The sequence below is a fragment of the Pseudopipra pipra genome, chromosome 7, assembly GCF_036250125.1.
Source record: "Pseudopipra pipra isolate bDixPip1 chromosome 7, bDixPip1.hap1, whole genome shotgun sequence".
Taxonomy (NCBI): domain Eukaryota; kingdom Metazoa; phylum Chordata; class Aves; order Passeriformes; family Pipridae; genus Pseudopipra; species Pseudopipra pipra.
Genome location: NC_087555.1, coordinates 19,962,350 through 19,980,751, shown reverse-complemented (window position 1 = coordinate 19,980,751; position 18,402 = coordinate 19,962,350). Strand labels below are relative to the sequence as shown.

The following is an 18,402-nucleotide window of genomic DNA, read 5'->3' as shown; positions in this document are numbered from 1 at the left end:
GGGTCTGACTTTTCAATGCACCAGAAATTGAGCATTTTCATTTTGTCTGACTCAGTGATGCTTCGCCTCCTCATGAACACCTCCACCAGTTTGATGTGAATGGAAAAAGCCTCCATTGTAAGCCAGTGATAGTCAGGTTTGTGCATGAACTGTAGAGCAGGAAATAAAAACTTGTTATTCTGTGAGTCATCCAAATCCGTTCCATTCCAATGGACAGGTATTTTACATGCCAAATTCCTAATGGCCCACTTTATACTATTCTTGCTGCCTAGTACAGAGCTCACTGCTTCTAAAAGAGCAAAGACAAGTAACAATTATACAGCCAGCATAACCTTCTTGTAAAGCAGTGATCCTCATTGACTCCTGAATCATTAGTGCAACTTCCATGCTTATATTGAGCTGAATGACATCACAAATTACTCATCTCCACTCTTACCCATTTTTCCCCTTTTTCACTGTAAACACTGATTTTAGGAAGCCGATCGACCAGTTGAAAGAAGCGTGCAGCAGATGTTTTGGCTTTGGCATAGTTTGGGGTATAGGAAGAAGCTTTTCCCAAAGCAGTTCCACTGGTGACTATAGCAGAGATCACCCTGTGGGGAAGGGGGACATGGTCATTTTTGGGAAGCCATCAGGGAACTGAACACTAGACCAAGCCCAGCACTTCTGGAGACCTGTTTGTGGCTCCAAGCAGACTCTCACCTGAACACAAAGCTGTAATGGAGTCCTTCAGAGTCAACTAGAAACCCCCCGTATCTGTAGGAGACAGAGTTGGCAATGAACACTATGCTCTGGGCAAAGCCAAAGCAGAGCCCATAAACATGTGCTTTTTTGATTGCAGCTCTATAGGGCATATTCAAGTGCTTCTCAAAATTGTTGATAAACATTTTCTCTTTCCCTATCCCAGCTACAGTCCTGATGTTAGAGACAGCTTCACTGGCAATCTGGAGGAGAAAAAGAAAAAAAACAGGTAAAAGCTCCAAATTTTTGCTTGGAAAAAGTTGAGTGTGCTTTCACAAATGCATGATTCTTTCATGAACACAGGACACTATTGCAATATATAAATTCATTCAAACATGATGCAGACTGGCCCAAATATCAGCCAACCTAAAAAGAACCTTTCCTACACGCAATTATCTACTGACATCCTCAATAGCAATGTTCTGCATGCTCCACTGGAGCTGACTTACTTTAAGTGCACTGAGGGAATCAGGCACATGCTCTCACTTGTGATTTATTTCACATAATGTGAATAAATGCAACATCTGCAAAAGGAAAAATGTTTTTAGGAACACTGTTATTCCTAACATTAGGAAAGGTGAACCAAACTGCTGAGAGATCTGTGTCTACCACTTCAATCATTTCTGAAAGGTCAGTCACACTCCATGCAGCAACTGCTTTTGCAGTTAGAGAGTTCCCAACAGCATTTCAATGGTTTGACAAGCTGAAATATTGCACCTTATTTGCAAAACATTGCCAGTTTACATTTGAATTACTGAGGATCCCAAATGACCGATTTTTCAACTACCCATGACTGCAAATATGAATTAGTCTTTTAAACAGCATTACCCGTCCAGTAGCTTCCAGTGCTTTCTTGTCCTGTGAGGCAAATCCTGTCAGCATTTTAGCCTGCACAGCTCCAGATAAGGCCAAAAAAGGCAGGAAACACAATATAACTAAGGTCAGTTTCCAGCTGAAGTAGAAGGAAATGATCATGGCCACACCAACGTTAGTAAAGGAATTGACAATCATTCCTATCTGTGATCCAGTTGCCTTCGAAGAAAAGAAACAGAGATGACTGACTTATACTCCAATAGTAACTTCAACAATCTTAAAATAAATTTTCCTATAAAACTTTAGAAAACTCTAAATTACATTAAAATATCATAAGGCACTAAGAGCTGCTGACTGCACTGAAATTTAGCCAGTTTGGATAGTCTGTTTCCAATTAATTGTATCAAGAGGAAGCCTTCAAATGCTCAATATTCCTTTCATCCACCAAATTTTCCATTGAGAGTTCAGAATATTGTTTCTACTGATTGTGAGAGAGATAATCTAATTATTGAAATTAGTTCCCTTGGTTCCCTGAGGAATCACTCATCTGAATGCACTGTTTAGCCCTCACATTTACCATCTATATATAAATAATAAACAGGACCCTTTTGTAACTTAGTTATTAGCAACAAAGCCTCAGCTGTGCTAAAATCAGTAAGAAACATCACTTAAAAAGCATGAAACAAAGCTGCATTTCTGCCTATCTTTCCTTTATTAAGGAAAAATTTTAAATATAGCTTTGACATCACCTTTATTGAATGCATTCATCTTCTCCTTATGCACTTCAACAACACTATTCTTTTAATAAATTTGATTTGTTTACTACTTTCATAGCAGTAAAGAGCAGCCTTAGATAGGAACTATGCTGCTACGTATTAGAATAAAAATGTACATTTGATATCCTTGATGACTTTCAGTCAAATCCATTTGCAGGATGTGAACTTGCAGCACAAAATGCTTTACCATCTGTTCTCTGACCTGCAGCAAGTTCTGTGTCAGTCAGGGAAAGGTGGAGGGCACTGCTGCCCAGGTAGCTCTGTTCCCCCATCCCAAGCTGTGGAACCCCACTGCTCTGCCCACTGCTCTGCATATGCTTTGAACAAAGCTATCCATTAGGAGGCTATTATACAGTTCACTCAGTGTTTTACAGGTTTATTTATTTCAATTAAAATATGCCCTGTAAGTGCCTGTAAGGTCTGCAGTTAGTTTCTCTGATTCTGTAGAAATTGTGCTGACAGGGGTTTTGGAAACCTCTTCTCTCATTTGTTTTTTAAATTATTAAAACCCCCATTAACAGTTTTTCAAAACTAACCTACCATGTTCAGTCAAGCTGAAACAGGACAGTTTTTGTAACAAAGAAATCTGTACATCTCTTTCTTTCTTTCTAGAAAATTGCTTGCGTTGGAGCCAGATAAAATGGCATCTGACTCACACCTATCAAAGGATCAATCCAGATAGGATATATATATAACAGTTATAGCTCAACATGATTTAACCTTCATCCACTAAGGAACACTATGCATTAAGTTAGTGTTTCATTTTCCCAAACACTGAAACTGGCTGCAGGATTCCTGGCTGGAACATCAGCCAGTACTGCAAACTGTTTTTTCAAGTGGGCTGTCAGTTTAAATTGAAACTTCCACAACATACTCAATACCATGCTGAACACTGGAAAACATGGTTAGTGATCAACGTCACTAAAATACTAGTTTGACATGTTTTGGAAATAAACACTGAAGCATTGTGGCAAAAAGCTAATTCATTTCCAGAAAAAAAAAATCCAGACAGGAATAATGGGTGGTAAATTGTGAGCCTATTGGTGCTTTTAGGAAATACCACTATAATAGTTCCACACTGACAGTCTATGATAAATAGAAATAGCTTAATTGGCTGACCAAGGACTGTTCTACATTGACCTGGCTGGTTCCACTCTAGATAATTTCTGTAACAATGTGCCAAAACAGGCCTTCAATCAGTGCTTAACAGTAAAATAATTCATAAGCTACCAGGTCTTACCCCTTGGACCTGTGAGGCATCTGTTGCAAGTCTTGTAGTCAAAGCCCCAGGGCTGTTCTTCCGGTCATCAAACCAGGCAATGTCTTGCCCCAGCATAGCCTGGAAGCCAATTTTCCTTAAGCGCCTTGTAAGCAGCTCACCAGACTTGGCAAAGGTGTATCCCTGGGGTGCATGAGAACAAATATAAATACTGTAAGAAAGAGATACCCACAGAGTAAGGGTTCAGAAACAAAATTTAAGTATGTTGGACTGCTATTACCTGTAGAAACTGTGTGAAAAATGAAAGAACTCCCACCAAGACAAAGAGCACACAGACACCATTGATCTGGGTATTTTGTTCTTCTTCATCAAGAATGGAGAAGGTCTTTGAAAAAAAAAAAATGGTGGCATTGTATTAGAAGTGTTAGTTTTTCTGTGTGTGAAGTTTGTTCTTGACTCCCTATTGCCAAGTGCAGAAGCCCACCCTAGAACCAAAGCCAGAACACAGAGCTCTCCCTCATCCACTGCAAAGGCATCATTCCTTATTTTTCTAGGGTGACCCTAGGTTAAAACATAATGGGGTTTTCTCCTGTTGAACAACAAGTTTATTATACTCAGTGTCTGCAAACACTACTATTACTACTATTACTTGTGGCCCATCCCCAGTTATAACTAACCAATCGCCACTTACTCTAAACACTGATAACCAGAGAATTGCCATGAAATAAATAGCATAGCAGCAAAGCAAGAGTACAGCAGCATCTCACCTCCTCAATGGTCTATGCCATTGCAACTTTATTGGGCTGTACAAAATAAAGTCTGGGTAATTACAGTAATTACATCTCAGCATGACTTCCTGCACAACATTAACAGATGCTATAATTACCATAAGTAGGCTCCAAGAGGAACCAAGTGTCTTTTACTTCCAGAGTGTGGATACAAGCCATTCACTTACTGCTGGGCACTTGAGAAAAAGTATTAGTGCTTAAATTATAGCCCCTTCACCCCATTCAGCACCAGCCTCCACAGTAGTCTTCTCTCACTCTTAATATCTGTTCTTTTTCAACACCTGCCAATGTTATTGGCTGCTGCTGAAGTAGTGGTCCAAATCTAAGTAGCCATCCTTTAGCAATTCCTTTCAGTCAGAGCAGTTGATATGTAGGTCAGTGTATCTATCTGAAGCTGTTTATCTGAACTATTTCTGCTTGTTGCAGTCAGAGCATATCTTCTGGTTGAGTTTCACTGGAAAGGATCCATTTCCCATACTCTGAGACAATTCCACAAGGAGAACAAAAGCACAAGTAAGAAGAAACTACTGAGAAATTTGTTCAAAAGGTATATATCCAGGATTATCCACTTCTTCACTGACTTTTGGGATTAATTTCTGAAAACTTTTAGGGCAGACTCAGCTTAATGGATCCTTTTACTTAATAACTGTGGGGATTCCCCAGTCTATTTGTCCCAGAGTACAAGTCCACATGTTTGACACAACAACATTGCAGATATTCAGACAGATTTAAAAGCAGATGCATATTCCATCTGCCTGACTGCCTTGACACCGAGCAGAAATATTTTAAGTTTATTAATAATAAAACACAGATGTTGGACTTTGCTCGTGTTCGCCATGGATTGCTTTTTCTTGCAGCCTTTCTCATTCTCTGCTTCAGAGCTAAAATACACATTAAAATGTTATTATAACATACCCCAAGAATCTGACTGAATAACAAAGCATAGAGTGGATTGACTGCTCCATTCATAGCTGCTGCCAGAGATCCAAGCACCAGGTATGGCCATTCAGAGGCATTGTATTTCAAAATTCTGGTAAATGATACAGGCTTGGCGTCTTCCTCCACAACAGATTCCTAAAAAACAGGTTGGATTTATGAAGTGAATGCATTCCCCCAGTGATGCTCTCCCTTTGACAGTGAGATCAAATAGTTAGCCTAGTTTGTTAAATGACCATCTCATGCCCAAATAGGTGCTCTAGCTTTGTACAGGAGGGGAAAAGACGGCTGCTCTCTGGAGTTCCTTTGTAGGCCTAATGAGTCACAAGAGGGTTACATAAATGACTACCTTTACTGTCTCTGGAGAAAAAGAGAGAGATTCATGCCTTGTGGAGCTCTAATGATTCCAGCTGAAGAGGTTATTTGCACCCAGTTTAAGATATTCTGCCACTGAAACTCAGGATGTTTTCTTTTATCTACCTCCAGATGAGGTGTGGTACAAAACCTAAACTTCTTCCTCACAAGCAGCTTTTTGTGTCACTCATTAAATTTTCTTAAATATTACTTTTTAAGTATTGTGGATGAACACACTGATCAGACTCTGCATCAAATTAAGAGCTATGTGATATAATTAAAACGAGAGATCTCACAGTGATAGCTGGATTCAGGCTTTATACACGCTAAGTATGACTCCCTTCTGTGAAACATCCTCAGACTATATGTTGAATTCCCATAATTATGCCCAGTAAATGCAGAATATTCATCATCAAATTATAACTTGTCCTGCAGTTTGATATTTGCAGAATTTTTGTAACACTTACGTGCTCAGCCCTGCTCATGTCCCTCAGTTCATATGACTAGAAATGCCCAGACAAAAGAGACACTGTGAAGACGTCTCTGTTGGAAAGGAGGCAAGGAGGAGTGGGTGGAAGCAAGCATCTTGTATTTTCTCTTGCTTCTGAGCTAGTGATACAGTGACAGCACTAAAGCACTCTATTTATCCACAGAATTGGCTTAGCAATAGCAAAAAGAGTGACTTCCCACTGCTGCTCTCTGCACTGAACAACCACAGCCATGAAAATTGGTGCAGAGAGCTTCATAAGCAATTTGGAAACCCACTGTGTATATTCCTACATATTCTGTGTAATTTTAAGGCCTGCTGCCTTCATTTTCTATGCCAGCTGATTGCAGGAGGACACTGACAGCAAAAGGACTCTGGGTTAGTTGCAGTGAGGGGGTCTCTCTGCTCAAGTCTCTGGATGATTTTGAGATGAAAGTGAATTTACTCTTTATTGAACAAGAAGCAGTGCCATTTGTATCACTGAGTGGCTATTACATTTCACAGACTGAGCAGTTTGCTTTTTGTCAGTTAATTCAGCTTTTATGAATATGTTTCTCAACTAAATCTACAACATGTATCAATTCACCAATAAGTCATGCTCTGCTGGAAATTTTGTATGGACCAATAAGCATAACAGACATCAAAATGCAGCCTAGGGTTTACACAGAAATAAGAATTGAAGCTGTGGTTTTGTTTAAGCAGAGAAGAGGATCAAGCCAAGAAAACATACCTGCCATCAACTCCTACAACACAGACACCTATCTATAGGTGATCATTACCAAGGGATATAACCTGATTGGTTGAAAATTTCCTAATAAGCTATTGAACCTGACCTTTCTTGCTTTTCCATCATCTTCTCCATAAGAAGACGTAAGATACGTAGACTCTGCATGATCTCCTCCTATAGATAATGGAGGCTCAGGGACCATATTAGAGAGCTGAGATCTCGAGCGCTCCCGAAGTGAAGCTCTGCAAAGAGGACACAAATAGTCTGTTCTTCATAGCTCAGTAACACAATACCTGCTTGCAAAGCAGGTACAGTTTTTATATCAACTAAATCAGGATGCACTGAAGTAATTAGTCAGAATCCCACAGACCTTTTCTTTCTTTTCTATGGTCTTTCACCTTCTTGAGGAAAAAATATCTCACAACAGGGGCAAATACTTTTCAAAATCATATTCCACTCACACCACTCAGACATTGTCTTAGATATACCACGCACTCTGTATTTGTTGAGTAAAATTGCAGTGTGTCCTACTATATTTGCACAAGTTAAGACACCAATTCAAACCACCATTACCACTACCAGTAATTCAGTCCAGAAAAACAGGATGTTGAAACAACTCTACCTCTGATAAAACATAACTCTGTAATGTAGGACATGTATTCATTTGTATATGTCTGACATGGGCTTGCCAGAAAGAAATAATAAGTGTCTAACTATAAGGCAGTCTGGCTTGTAAAATGCTTTAACTTCCATCAAGCAGAAGCCATAATAAAAATGTCCTTGTGGATTGCATTGATTTCCCAAGTAATTGCACAGCAAGTCATTTTTCAAAGGACTGGACTGCAAGTGCATTAGATGTTACAAATGTGGCTGTATGTTAGCAATAATAAAAACAGAACATTAACACAGTAAATCAAAATTGGAGAGAAAGTACTATGGATAGAAAGAGGAGCAAAATTAAGAGCCTTGCTATTTATCCATGGACTTCAATCAGTAACATTAATACTCAAGCTATTTCTTTCCAAATGAATCTATCTCAGTAAAATGCTTGCAGTCCTTCAACCCTCTTTTACGCAGCATACAGAAAAGTCATTTATTAGCACTACTGGTATTTTGGAATAGCAGGATGAAGCATAGAGATCTGGAAACACATTGAGATTTACAACCATTTTTAAGACTCACCTCAAACTGGCCCGATAGCTTCCTCTGCTGAATGACTGGACTTTCTCAAGAGTTGGCTCAATCACATCATCCTCTGCTGCTGCAAAATATAGTATACAGAGCTCTCCAGTTAGTGCTAAACTTGAATACAACCTAAGTTCACTGTGGCTCTACAAAAAAGTGCAGTGTCTCCAAGTCATAAATGGAATACCTTGTAGAAGGCAAAGAATGTAATACAACCATGCTACTCAACCTACGTGTATCACAAGGTTTATATTTGTATTCGACAGGATGAATTTAACCAAATTTTAGCCCAAGGACCATCTCACTTGAGATGTGACTGCCAAAGGCTTTTTCTCTGTTTGAACTCCGTAATTTCTCTCTTATTTTAAGATAATCATATCCAATGTATGACAATTCACAAAAATACAAGAGATCATTCTATTAGACCTTAATTTCCAGAAGCTTTGATTCAAATCTGCCTCTAGCAAAACAAATAAAGTGGTTTCAGCATACTCTGTAATTTGCTTGAATTTCAAATGCAGCAGGACTGGACCGTTGGCACACAATGGAGCTATAAAATGATGGGTATTGAAGGTCAGGACTATTTCAGGGTAGGTCTATATTAGGAAGGTCATTCAGTGCATATGCAGCAAAAACACTTTGGCCAGGACTGTCAATGTGTTACTTCTATGAATGATAAAATTCAGCCATAAAAGTAGAAGAAAAAAAAGAAACAACTAGTCCTTATCAAAAAAAAATACTTAAAATATCTGGATTTTTACCTAATTTACTTTCTGTTTCTTCTGTAGTAGGTGCTGGGTCTCCTTTGCTTTGCAAGGTCACCAACATAAAATAAACCCCTTTCCTCTTCAACAGTTCCTCATGAGTTCCTCGCTCTACAGCCCTTCCGTGCTCAAACCCCACGATGACATCGGCGGCCTTGACGGTTGACAGGCGGTGAGCTATCGAGATCGCTGTGCGGCCAAGGCGAGCCTGGCGGGAAACACAGCACATGGAAATGCTTGGAACCTGAGCCATGGAATCTAACGTCTAGTCAAATTAACAGGAGTAGTTCCAGCTGACTTTGACTTAAGCTCCATCCATAGCCCACAGAGCAGAGCTATAGATTTCTGTTAATGTCCCAAAGTAAGCAAAAATTATTCTCTGTCAATAATACCAAGGTTCTACTTGTGCATACGAAACAGTTATTAAGCAGAGCTTCTCACTTATTTGTTGAAATTCAGCAACACTCTCTGCAGAGTACGTTAAAAATAATTTCTGTCTTTTCAAGTCTGATTTTTGCTATACTATAGCAAACCTTATGAAGTGCTTCTTGGACAATAGCTTCACTTTCATTATCAAGTGCTGACGTAGCCATATCCAGTAGCAGGATTTTGGGGTTTCGCACCAAAGCTCGAGCAATAGCTATCCTCTGTTTTTGACCTCCACTCATCTGGCTTCCACCCTCTCCAACGTGAGTGTCAAATTTCTGTGTGAAGGAGAAACGTGAAAATGAAACAGATAACCAAAAAGTCTGTTAAGCTTCTGGTGAAGATATTGGTAAAACGTCTCTCAGATTTGTCCTTGGAGTAGATTTTAAAAAAATTATTGTCTTTGAAAGACAAAACCATTGTTAGCGCAGCATATTCAAAGGACAACTGGTGAAATAATTTTCTCCATAACGTACAACATCATTTTGCCTGAACTGAGCTTCCAACCCCAAGCCAAAAGTATGCACTGGTAAAAAGGTGAAATGTTCTGGTTTAATTCAAAACAGCTATATGAGCAAAAGCTGAAATGGAGAGGAATCACCCACCCACTTTCCCTCAGATGACTCAGAAGCAAACTTTTCACAGAGCTGGATTTGGCTGCTGATGACCTGTGACTCACGGACACTGTGTCTGTGATTCATGGACATCACATTCTGGTGGCATTGGGTTAAGGTACTGAATTAAACAAACATGTAAAGCCTGGCATATTGAGAGACAGGATAATTATATTTACCTAGAGCTAAATCCTCCACTTCCAGGAAATAAACATGGGCCTTTAAAGAGCCTTTCTATGAATAGTCTCCTGGAAGCCTGGAAATGCATAGATGGAGGATAAAAAGTACGTACTGACTGTTAATGGTACTTGAATCCCATCAATAACATTCACTGTTGTATCATGTCATTCTGAGAAGTTACTTGGCAAAATAATAATCTAGAAAAGTAGACAGTCCAGTACTATTCAATATGGGCTTTGTAAGGAGGAATTATTGAAGCCCTGTCATCATAAGGGAAGGAACTGGAGAAGAGGGAACCTCCAGCTAGTTTACAAAGCTTGTACAAGATTAGGTTGGGAGCATCAGTACAGACTACTTCTACAACATATGCTGGCTACTGAGAGACTGGGCTCTACATTGCTTTTGGCCTGAGCAGAAACAAATCTACATACCATGAAAAATACGTATTTTTAAATCGTGCTATGATTATCACCGTGATATTGAGTGTTGTGCATATGATTCCTGAGGAACTAATCCTGCTCGAGGTTGTTTTTTTTGGGGGGAGGGTTGCTGTTTGTTGGGTTTTTAACTTGAAGACATGCATATAATAAGACCTAATTAACTGCAGTCAAAGGAAAGGTCGCTGCCTACTATGTATATTAATCTTCTGCCCTTCCACCTGAGCACAAATTGCTGCAGAGGGGGAGGGACAAAAGGATTCTCTATTTTTTCATCAAATTGTGCCAAACACTTTACAAGGCAGAGCATACCTGTGGTAAGTCCATGATGAAATTGTAAGCATTGGCCTGTTTGGCTGCTTTGATTATGTCTTCCATGGTAGCCTCATCCCGACCATAGCGAATGTTCTCTGCAATTGTGGTGGCGAAGAGCACTGGCTCTTGTTCAACGATGCCAATCTGTGAGCGCAGCCACTGGATATTCAGGGAACGAATGTCATGGCCATCGAGGGTAACCTACAGAAGCCAATTAAAACACAGACACAAATTTAAGAAAAAAAGTCAGGGAAATTATCCCCTCCAGTTCAGAGGCAAAGAAAGACACACTGGAAATGAAAGGCTTGTGATGCTTTGTTTCCATGACCTGCATAAAAATCAGCTTGCATACACAGAAGAAGGCAATGCAGTATCAGTAGCATTGGCTCTAGGAGTTGTGCTCTTTGATTTCATTTCCATTTTTGCTTGGCCTCAGAAATAAAACCAGGTGAAAAGTAATCATGAAAATGATCATTACATGTTTACAAAAAAATCAGTTCTTTGTCTTTTATACATTTAAATAAAAGAAATGCACAGGAAGATATTTTGCTCATTTAAAAAATAAATTTTTAAAAAAGAAGGAAACAAAAAGGGAGTTAGGAGTCTTCCTTTCCACCTTGGAGAAGAAACTACGCTATTCTCTCAAGTTCCTAAGGCTGGAGAAACACATTCTAGGCTGGTACACTCACCATGCCTTCAGTGGGGTCATAGAAACGTTGGATGAGCTGCATCGTTGTACTTTTCCCAGCTCCACTAGCTCCAACAAAAGCTGTTGTCTCCCCTGCTTTAACAACCATATTAAGGTTATCCAAAATCTAGAGAGGAAAAAAACCAGAAAGAGAATCTATCGATTCTAATTCTTTCACAGTCATACAACCAAATGAGTATACTCTGTATCTTCAAGGGGAGATTCAAAGCAATTTTACAACATTCAGAACAGTATTATAAAGAAAGAGGATAAAGCAACCCACATATTTTTACATTGCTTGAAGAGTTTGTAAATGCAGAGCACTTATTTACACAACAGGGAAGCATATTTAGATCTTTTTTTGTTACTGTTGTTCAGCATTAAGAACTAGTCAAGTTAATACCACTAGAGAACTTGGCAGCAAATTCCCTTTAAAGAACACCACGTGTGTACTGTGAGGGCCTGGTAAAGCATAAATAATAAGAATGTCAGACTGAGATTCTGTAGAAAAATCTGGTACTTCATGTACTTCTGTCTCTAGAAGCAAAAGCACTCATTTTCTTGTCCAATAATATGCTTTTCCAAGAAGAATTTGTCAATTCACACACAGCAATAGAGAAATTATGGGTTATACAGTCAATGTTCCTGTACCTTTCTTAGCATTTTAATGGGTCACATGGCACATCCCCAGGATAATCGAAGAGTTTTATAAAATCTCCTTGCACCATTCAGCTTTTTACTTGTGTTCTATTCTAGCAAACATTGATATAAGTGCATAATTGATTGTAAAAGAAGCTGTACACAAGTGAATTTGTCTGAAATTACTAGGAGTTTATGTTCAGCAGCAAGGAATATGTTGATGTGGCAAGGGATATATCAGAATGGTAAAATAAGCAGAATGGTAAGGAGAAGAACCCTTTAATAGAAGAATTATTCACTTGACTTTTAAACAAAGGATCTGGGCTTCTAGAAAATGACCTCTACTGAAAATCTAGAAATTGCAGGCAGAATCAGGATATTTTGATTGTTTCCAATAATTGTGTTCACAGGATGGATGATGAATAGTTACCTTTATGTCTGGTCTGGAGGGATAATGAAATGTTACATTATGAAATTCAATTTCACCTCGTACTTTATCCAGCTTGTAGCCATCTTCTGACATGCAGTCAATGGTGGGTTTCTAGGATAAAATTTATTATGTTATTTGCTGTTAAAAAGACAACAGTGCTGCAGTATATAAATATTCCCAATACCATACAAAGCCATAGCACTTCTGTTTGAACAGCATTTGGTTGCATAGAGCCAGCTGCAGGCTCTGCCCCAGGGACAGCAGGCAAGGGGCATGAGATTGAGAGCCAGAGTGATGGGTGAGTTGTCCCCAGTGGATAGTATGGGCAAGAAGGATGCATCCTCTTCTCATTTTAGGCTGACTGCAAATACCACAGTCAACCACTCAGCTAGGTTTTGCTGGAACAGAGTAGCTGACTGAGCGAGGCATTTTGATTAAGTTAATTTAGCCAGCTCCTCAGGAATAAAATGGCACTAACCCTGTTCATATAAACATTCTCTCAAAGCACCCGACAACCAATTCATTGCTGAAAATCTGCACACCTCACCACTCTGCATCTAAACATCATCCTAGCACACTCTGTCCTAAGAGCTGGAATACTGAAGTTTTCCTGGGAAGTGCTTTGGGTCTCACATACCTTTGGCCAGGCCTTGGGTATTGCAGACTGTTAGACACAAGCAGAGAACTAAGGAATTTGAGGAATTACAAAGAAATAAAATTTTCTAAGGGCAGACTTCTGAAGCATGGAATACAGAGAATGAATTAAAACTACAGCAACACCAATATTTGATAATTGAAATGTGCATGATTTTTTAAATGGCCTAACAGATTGAAGGGAATGTTAATACGAGAAATGTGTATGCTCTAAGATGTTAAGAACAGCTAGAAGATTGGTTCCTCTTAAGGAATATATCATACTTAAATTCAGATACTAAGCTATGAAGTAAAGTTTCACTGATCCTGCAAATGGGAACCTCAGCATGACTGTAAATTTAGTGCCAGAAAAAATCTGTATCAGGGCAGAGCTGTGCTTGTACTGTCTAATCACAAACCTACAAACACGCCAAGCAGATGGATCTAATTTTGTCACTCTTTCTCTAGACAGATGAAATCTCACTTTGGTTTGCTTTTTTTTACCCTAAGGTTATCTGACTCAGCCTTATCTTGAATTTTGTGATTAATCCTTACTGTTGCAATTCTTTATGCTTTTGATTTTTTTCTCTGAAAAACAGTAACCTTGTTTATCTCTTTTTCAGTTTATCTTAGAGTTTTAGCTTATGAAATGCATTTATAAGGCATGTTTTACTGTTATTACAGAAATTTGAAAGGTTACTAAAAAATCTATTATTATTACCACGGCCCCTCTAGTCCGCTTTATACACCCTTATGTGCTCTGTAAAAGACAAGCAGCATTCTTGTCTTTACAGTTTTTAACACGATAAAGCATGTCAATGAACAGAGATACTACCTACTATTAAGAAATCAACAGTACTTTTCCAAGAACTAAATTTATAAAGCTATAGAAAGGAATCCCCATCAATAAATGCCAGTGGAGTCTCAGGCTGTCTCATACTACCTTATTTCAAGTATCTGTTTAGATAATATTGTGATTAACATTTATGACTGCTACATGACCAGTGCCTGTGCCTGTGATCATTTGGGTAGCTCTGGGACAGGTGACAAGAGGCCACCCTTGCCACTAATGCCAATAGTCACACCTTTTGATGCCATCTGGAGGCTGGAAGCTAGATGCTTGCTGCAAGTTTGATTGCAAAGTGACCATTACTGCCTGCTAGTACTACACTTTCCATCAGCCAGTACCGATAAGTAATTGTATGGCATGAGAAATAGGAAAAAAGAACATCAGTAACTGAGGTAAAAATTCATTATTCAGAAGCAGGCCACTTAAGAAATCTGTTCAACACGTTCTTTGAGCCTATGCACATGCCACTAGACCTTTCTATTGGACAATCAATTTTTCTTTAATTGGACTCATTTTTCCCTATTTTACACAGTAGATAGAACTAGTACCACTTCAGGCTTATTTAATTATTTTTCCACTACAAAATAACATAGCTTAGAAATGCATTACTTACTTTATCTATTGTCTCAAAAATGTCTGCTGCAGCCCCACGACCGGTGGCAAAGGCTTCCAGGCAGGGAGATGCCTGGCCAAGATTTAATGCTCCTACTAAAACACCAAAGAAAACCTGAAGAAGTGGAAAAAGAAATTAACAAAATACGACATCACATTTTTGTTATAATTTATAGTTTAGACATACAAACCAAACTATAGTGGCTTCATGAATTCTCATGCATCTGCTGAACTGCGGTGATTCACTATATGAGCATTATTAGCCAACAAGAAAGCAAACAAATGCATTTTAGAAGGTATTTTCACTATTTTTCACAACTTTTTTTGAGGCCAAAGCAAATTACCCTATCTTTTATTTGCCCTGTCCTAACAAATCGTGCATCCAGGTATTCACTGACATGCCAGTGATGTATTTTTAAGCCATCTCAGTTTGACTGGGTGCCTGTTCCTTGAAATATGGACTGGAACTGAACATCGGTGGGAAGTAGATTATTTTGGGAATGTCTTTTACCAGTAAGCAAAACGAGAAAGAAGCTTAAAACATTGTATTACAACGTTTGTATACTGCAGTTCCTGTCTCATCCAATGCTCAAAAAACTTACTTCTGGAGGAGGTACCAGCTGCAAAGAATACTTTTTTCTCTATCTCACGAAGAAATGAACTGTAAGAGTTGCTACCAACACTGAATAAGCCACATTCTGAGGTGAGATTATTCTATCAGTGCAGGTGGACAGTTTCTGCAGGTAGCACACACCCAATGTGCTCACTGTTTCAAGTCCTTTTCTAAGAACCAAAAGGAAGAGTTACTAATGACCCTCTTCTGAAAGCCCCAGGATCCCCTTTTTACCTAAGCCTAGGACAACACGAGAGAAAATGAGCCACAGCATCCACTCTTCCTGGAAAGACTGGCAGACAATAAAGGCAGCTGAACAGAGTATCAAGTATCAGAGGACACTTCAGTTCAAGAATTCACACAGCTTGGTGTCTGGCCTTGCAAGTGAAGCTGTAGCATATCAACCAAAATACCAAAAATGTTTGTTCAAAATTTCCTAAGAGCTGCCAATGCTTCATTTCCTACAAAGAAGTTTTTATCAAGGTTCTTAAATGTAGAAAGGAATTGTCTAAGACTGAAAATGCTGGCAATTCTGATATGAGAGAGGATCTTCAAAGAACAGGACACTGGAAGAGAGTGAACATGAAAAGGTGAAGGCTTATTTACCACTTATACACCACATATGCAAATATATTCAATGTGTTCCTACAACAAGGAGTGAACTGCACTGTATAGTAAGTATAGTTTATTTTTTCCAGTGCTACCATGTCAGGGCATGATTTTGAACAGTTTTTGAAATATTTTTTCCTAGAATTTACTCTGCTTTATTTCTTCTTAGTTTTTCAGTTACAGAGGTGGTTTGGCAGAACAGCTTATAAATGTTTGGACAATATCTTTGGTGCAGGCTTTTGGTCATTTTCTTGCTTTGTTGTGGCTGATAGTTTGGACATTCACCCTGCGCATTAGGAAATATGTAATGTAATGTATAATATGCAATCCTTTGCTCTAGTTTGACCTGGGAATTCTGCTAAGAAGCAATCAAGGACTCAGCTGGCCTTTAGGATGCAACACAAACAGTAGTCAGGATAAATGGGGCAAAGTGTATAAGGAAACACTACTGCTGAGAAAGAAATAGCAGTACACAGAACTCAGTTCTCCTGTTTACTGAGGATAACCCTATAGCTAAAGTGGAGGATTCTATTGTACACTGTGTACTGCAAATATCTACACTGGGATGTATAGATTATGCCATAAATTCATACTCAGCTTTACTACTAAGTAATTTTTTTGTGAGAATGAGTCCCAAAGCAAGTAGGTTTTATGCATGTCAGAGTCCATCATGAACGTAAGGGAGCAGGTTCTGTACATCTGACAGAAGAGGAAAGGAAGGCAATACTTAGTGTATCTGAATGCAGTATGGCTGGTGGACAACACTTTTTGAGAAATCAGGAAAAGCATATTTATATGTTTTGTATCTACAAATCCTTCCCTCCTGCACCCTATCAGACTAGGAGTGTATGGTAGAAAACATCAAAGAGAAAAAAGATGACTGGAAACTCAGAGGAAGGGGGGCAGAAGGGAGAGTCTCTCCATTGACAGCTACAATTTTTCAGCTACAGGGTAGCTCCCCACTGTTTGCCATTTGTCATTTGGAAGCACTGAACACCAGTTATCATGTGCAAGACAAGGAAATTGCTCACTTTGTTTTTCACAGCACTACCTCGTATCAACTACTCGTGTCAAGAGCAGGTGCAAACAATTTCCTGTGAGGGACATCCTGCTTGAACAGAATTACTCAAGTTAACAATGTTTGCAGAGTAATTCGCCAAACTCTTAGCAGGAAGCTTTGCACTGCGTGCTGCTGGTGATTGAGAGCTGCGCAAGAGGCAGAGAAGGAGCGAAAATAGATGTCTCATCAGAATACACAGGACTTACCAAAGTTCAGGAAAAGTTTGCTCTGGGTTTAGACTGGAGTCTGCCATTTGGGCAGTCCTAGCTCAAAGCAAATAACTAAAATATCTGTGGATGTTGGTTTTGTTGCATTTAGGCCATCAGTGTCTAGAACATCTGCTGTGGAGAAATGGATGCACGAGTGCCACGGTTTTTTACATACACTGCAGGAGCCACAGCCATGTGTGTTGTTATCCACATACATGTTTACATGTCCTTTGTAACAACAAAGCAACAGAAAATTTTTTTTCAAAGGAACAGAAAGTGTTCAAGAGAGAGAGGTTAGATTTGACAAAACTTTCTTTGCTTAGGTTTCTCTTTACCACAAAGGGTTTTTTATTACAAAGTTCTTCAGAGAAGCCAGCATCCCAGAAGCCACATGCTGACTCAGAAAATGGGAAAGCTAGTTTCAGGCCTCTGACAATTGTGTAGTGGGCTCTCAAATGAAAGCATTATTCTGATCACAATAGGTAGCATTTAAAATCTTTAAAATAAACATGGATTTTTTTTTAAATCTTATCCAATTGTGTCGTATACTTTCATACGTATATTGAGTAATGATCTTTAAAAGACATACATCGTGTTTGTTACCACTGAGTCACCAGATACCAGAACACTACAAATATGTGTTTCAGAATTACTATTTTAAAGAACAGTCCAGAAAAGTTGCATCAAGCTAAAATGGGTACCTGCAGAAGAGTGCCAGGTGAATACTCTTCTTCTTCAAGGACAAGTTTAGAACCATACCAAAAGGCTAATGCATAACTTAGGAAAATTATACACCACATGTAACCAGTGAATAATCCCATTATTATTCCTTTTCGAATTCCCCAGTGCTGAGCAAACACCAGATTCTTATCATATCTGTAGAAAGAGAGAAAAATAAAAGGGAATTAAATCAATTTGACAGAAATTTCAAAATGAGCAAAGACCAACAAAATGAGGCATCTTTGGTGACAGCAGAGTGTACACATAAGGTTGATACAGAATCAGTCTGAAGTGAGAGATCACAGCTGAAACCAGCAATGCTCCCAAATCATGAAATCCTTGTATGTTCTAAGTGTAACAAGCACAAGAAAACCCACACTCATTGCAGATACCTCACCAGGGGATTTGGAGCTGATTTGACAATTCAGCCGACACTTCAGAGCACATCCTACAGTCATGTTATGCTTTCACAGAATTTAAGAGAAATTTGCAGTTTAACATCATCAAATAATGTCTTGCTGAAACTAGTTCTCTTACTTAACTTGGAAGTACCTAAATTTTTCAGATGTGCTGTGAA

General features: G+C 38.9%; 1 protein-coding gene across 10 annotated transcripts in view; it reads right to left on the bottom strand.

Moving 5' to 3' along the window:
• The window catches only part of ABCB11 (ATP binding cassette subfamily B member 11), a 54,500-nt gene that overhangs the window by 3,443 nt on the left and 32,655 nt on the right, over positions 1-18,402 (bottom strand). For 6 of the 10 annotated variants that reach the window (XM_064660953.1, XM_064660958.1, XM_064660952.1 and 3 more), the window contains 15 exons: positions 17,807-17,981; positions 14,616-14,729; positions 12,520-12,630; positions 11,452-11,577; positions 10,760-10,963; positions 9,324-9,494; positions 8,788-8,998; positions 8,024-8,102; positions 6,948-7,083; positions 5,253-5,411; positions 3,830-3,934; positions 3,571-3,732; positions 1,570-1,773; positions 703-944; positions 437-593 (listed from right to left, as the gene is read on the bottom strand). In XM_064660953.1, the coding sequence (XP_064517023.1) occupies positions 437-593; positions 703-944; positions 1,570-1,773; positions 3,571-3,732; positions 3,830-3,934; positions 5,253-5,411; positions 6,948-7,083; positions 8,024-8,102; positions 8,788-8,998; positions 9,324-9,494; positions 10,760-10,963; positions 11,452-11,577; positions 12,520-12,630; positions 14,616-14,729; positions 17,807-17,981 (2,356 nt within the window). The remainder of the gene's footprint in view (positions 1-436; positions 594-702; positions 945-1,569; positions 1,774-3,570; positions 3,733-3,829; positions 3,935-5,252; positions 5,412-6,947; positions 7,084-8,023; positions 8,103-8,787; positions 8,999-9,323; positions 9,495-10,759; positions 10,964-11,451; positions 11,578-12,519; positions 12,631-14,615; positions 14,730-17,806; positions 17,982-18,402) is intronic. The other 4 variants (XM_064660960.1, XM_064660961.1, XM_064660955.1 and 1 more) reach the window with 3 other exon arrangements.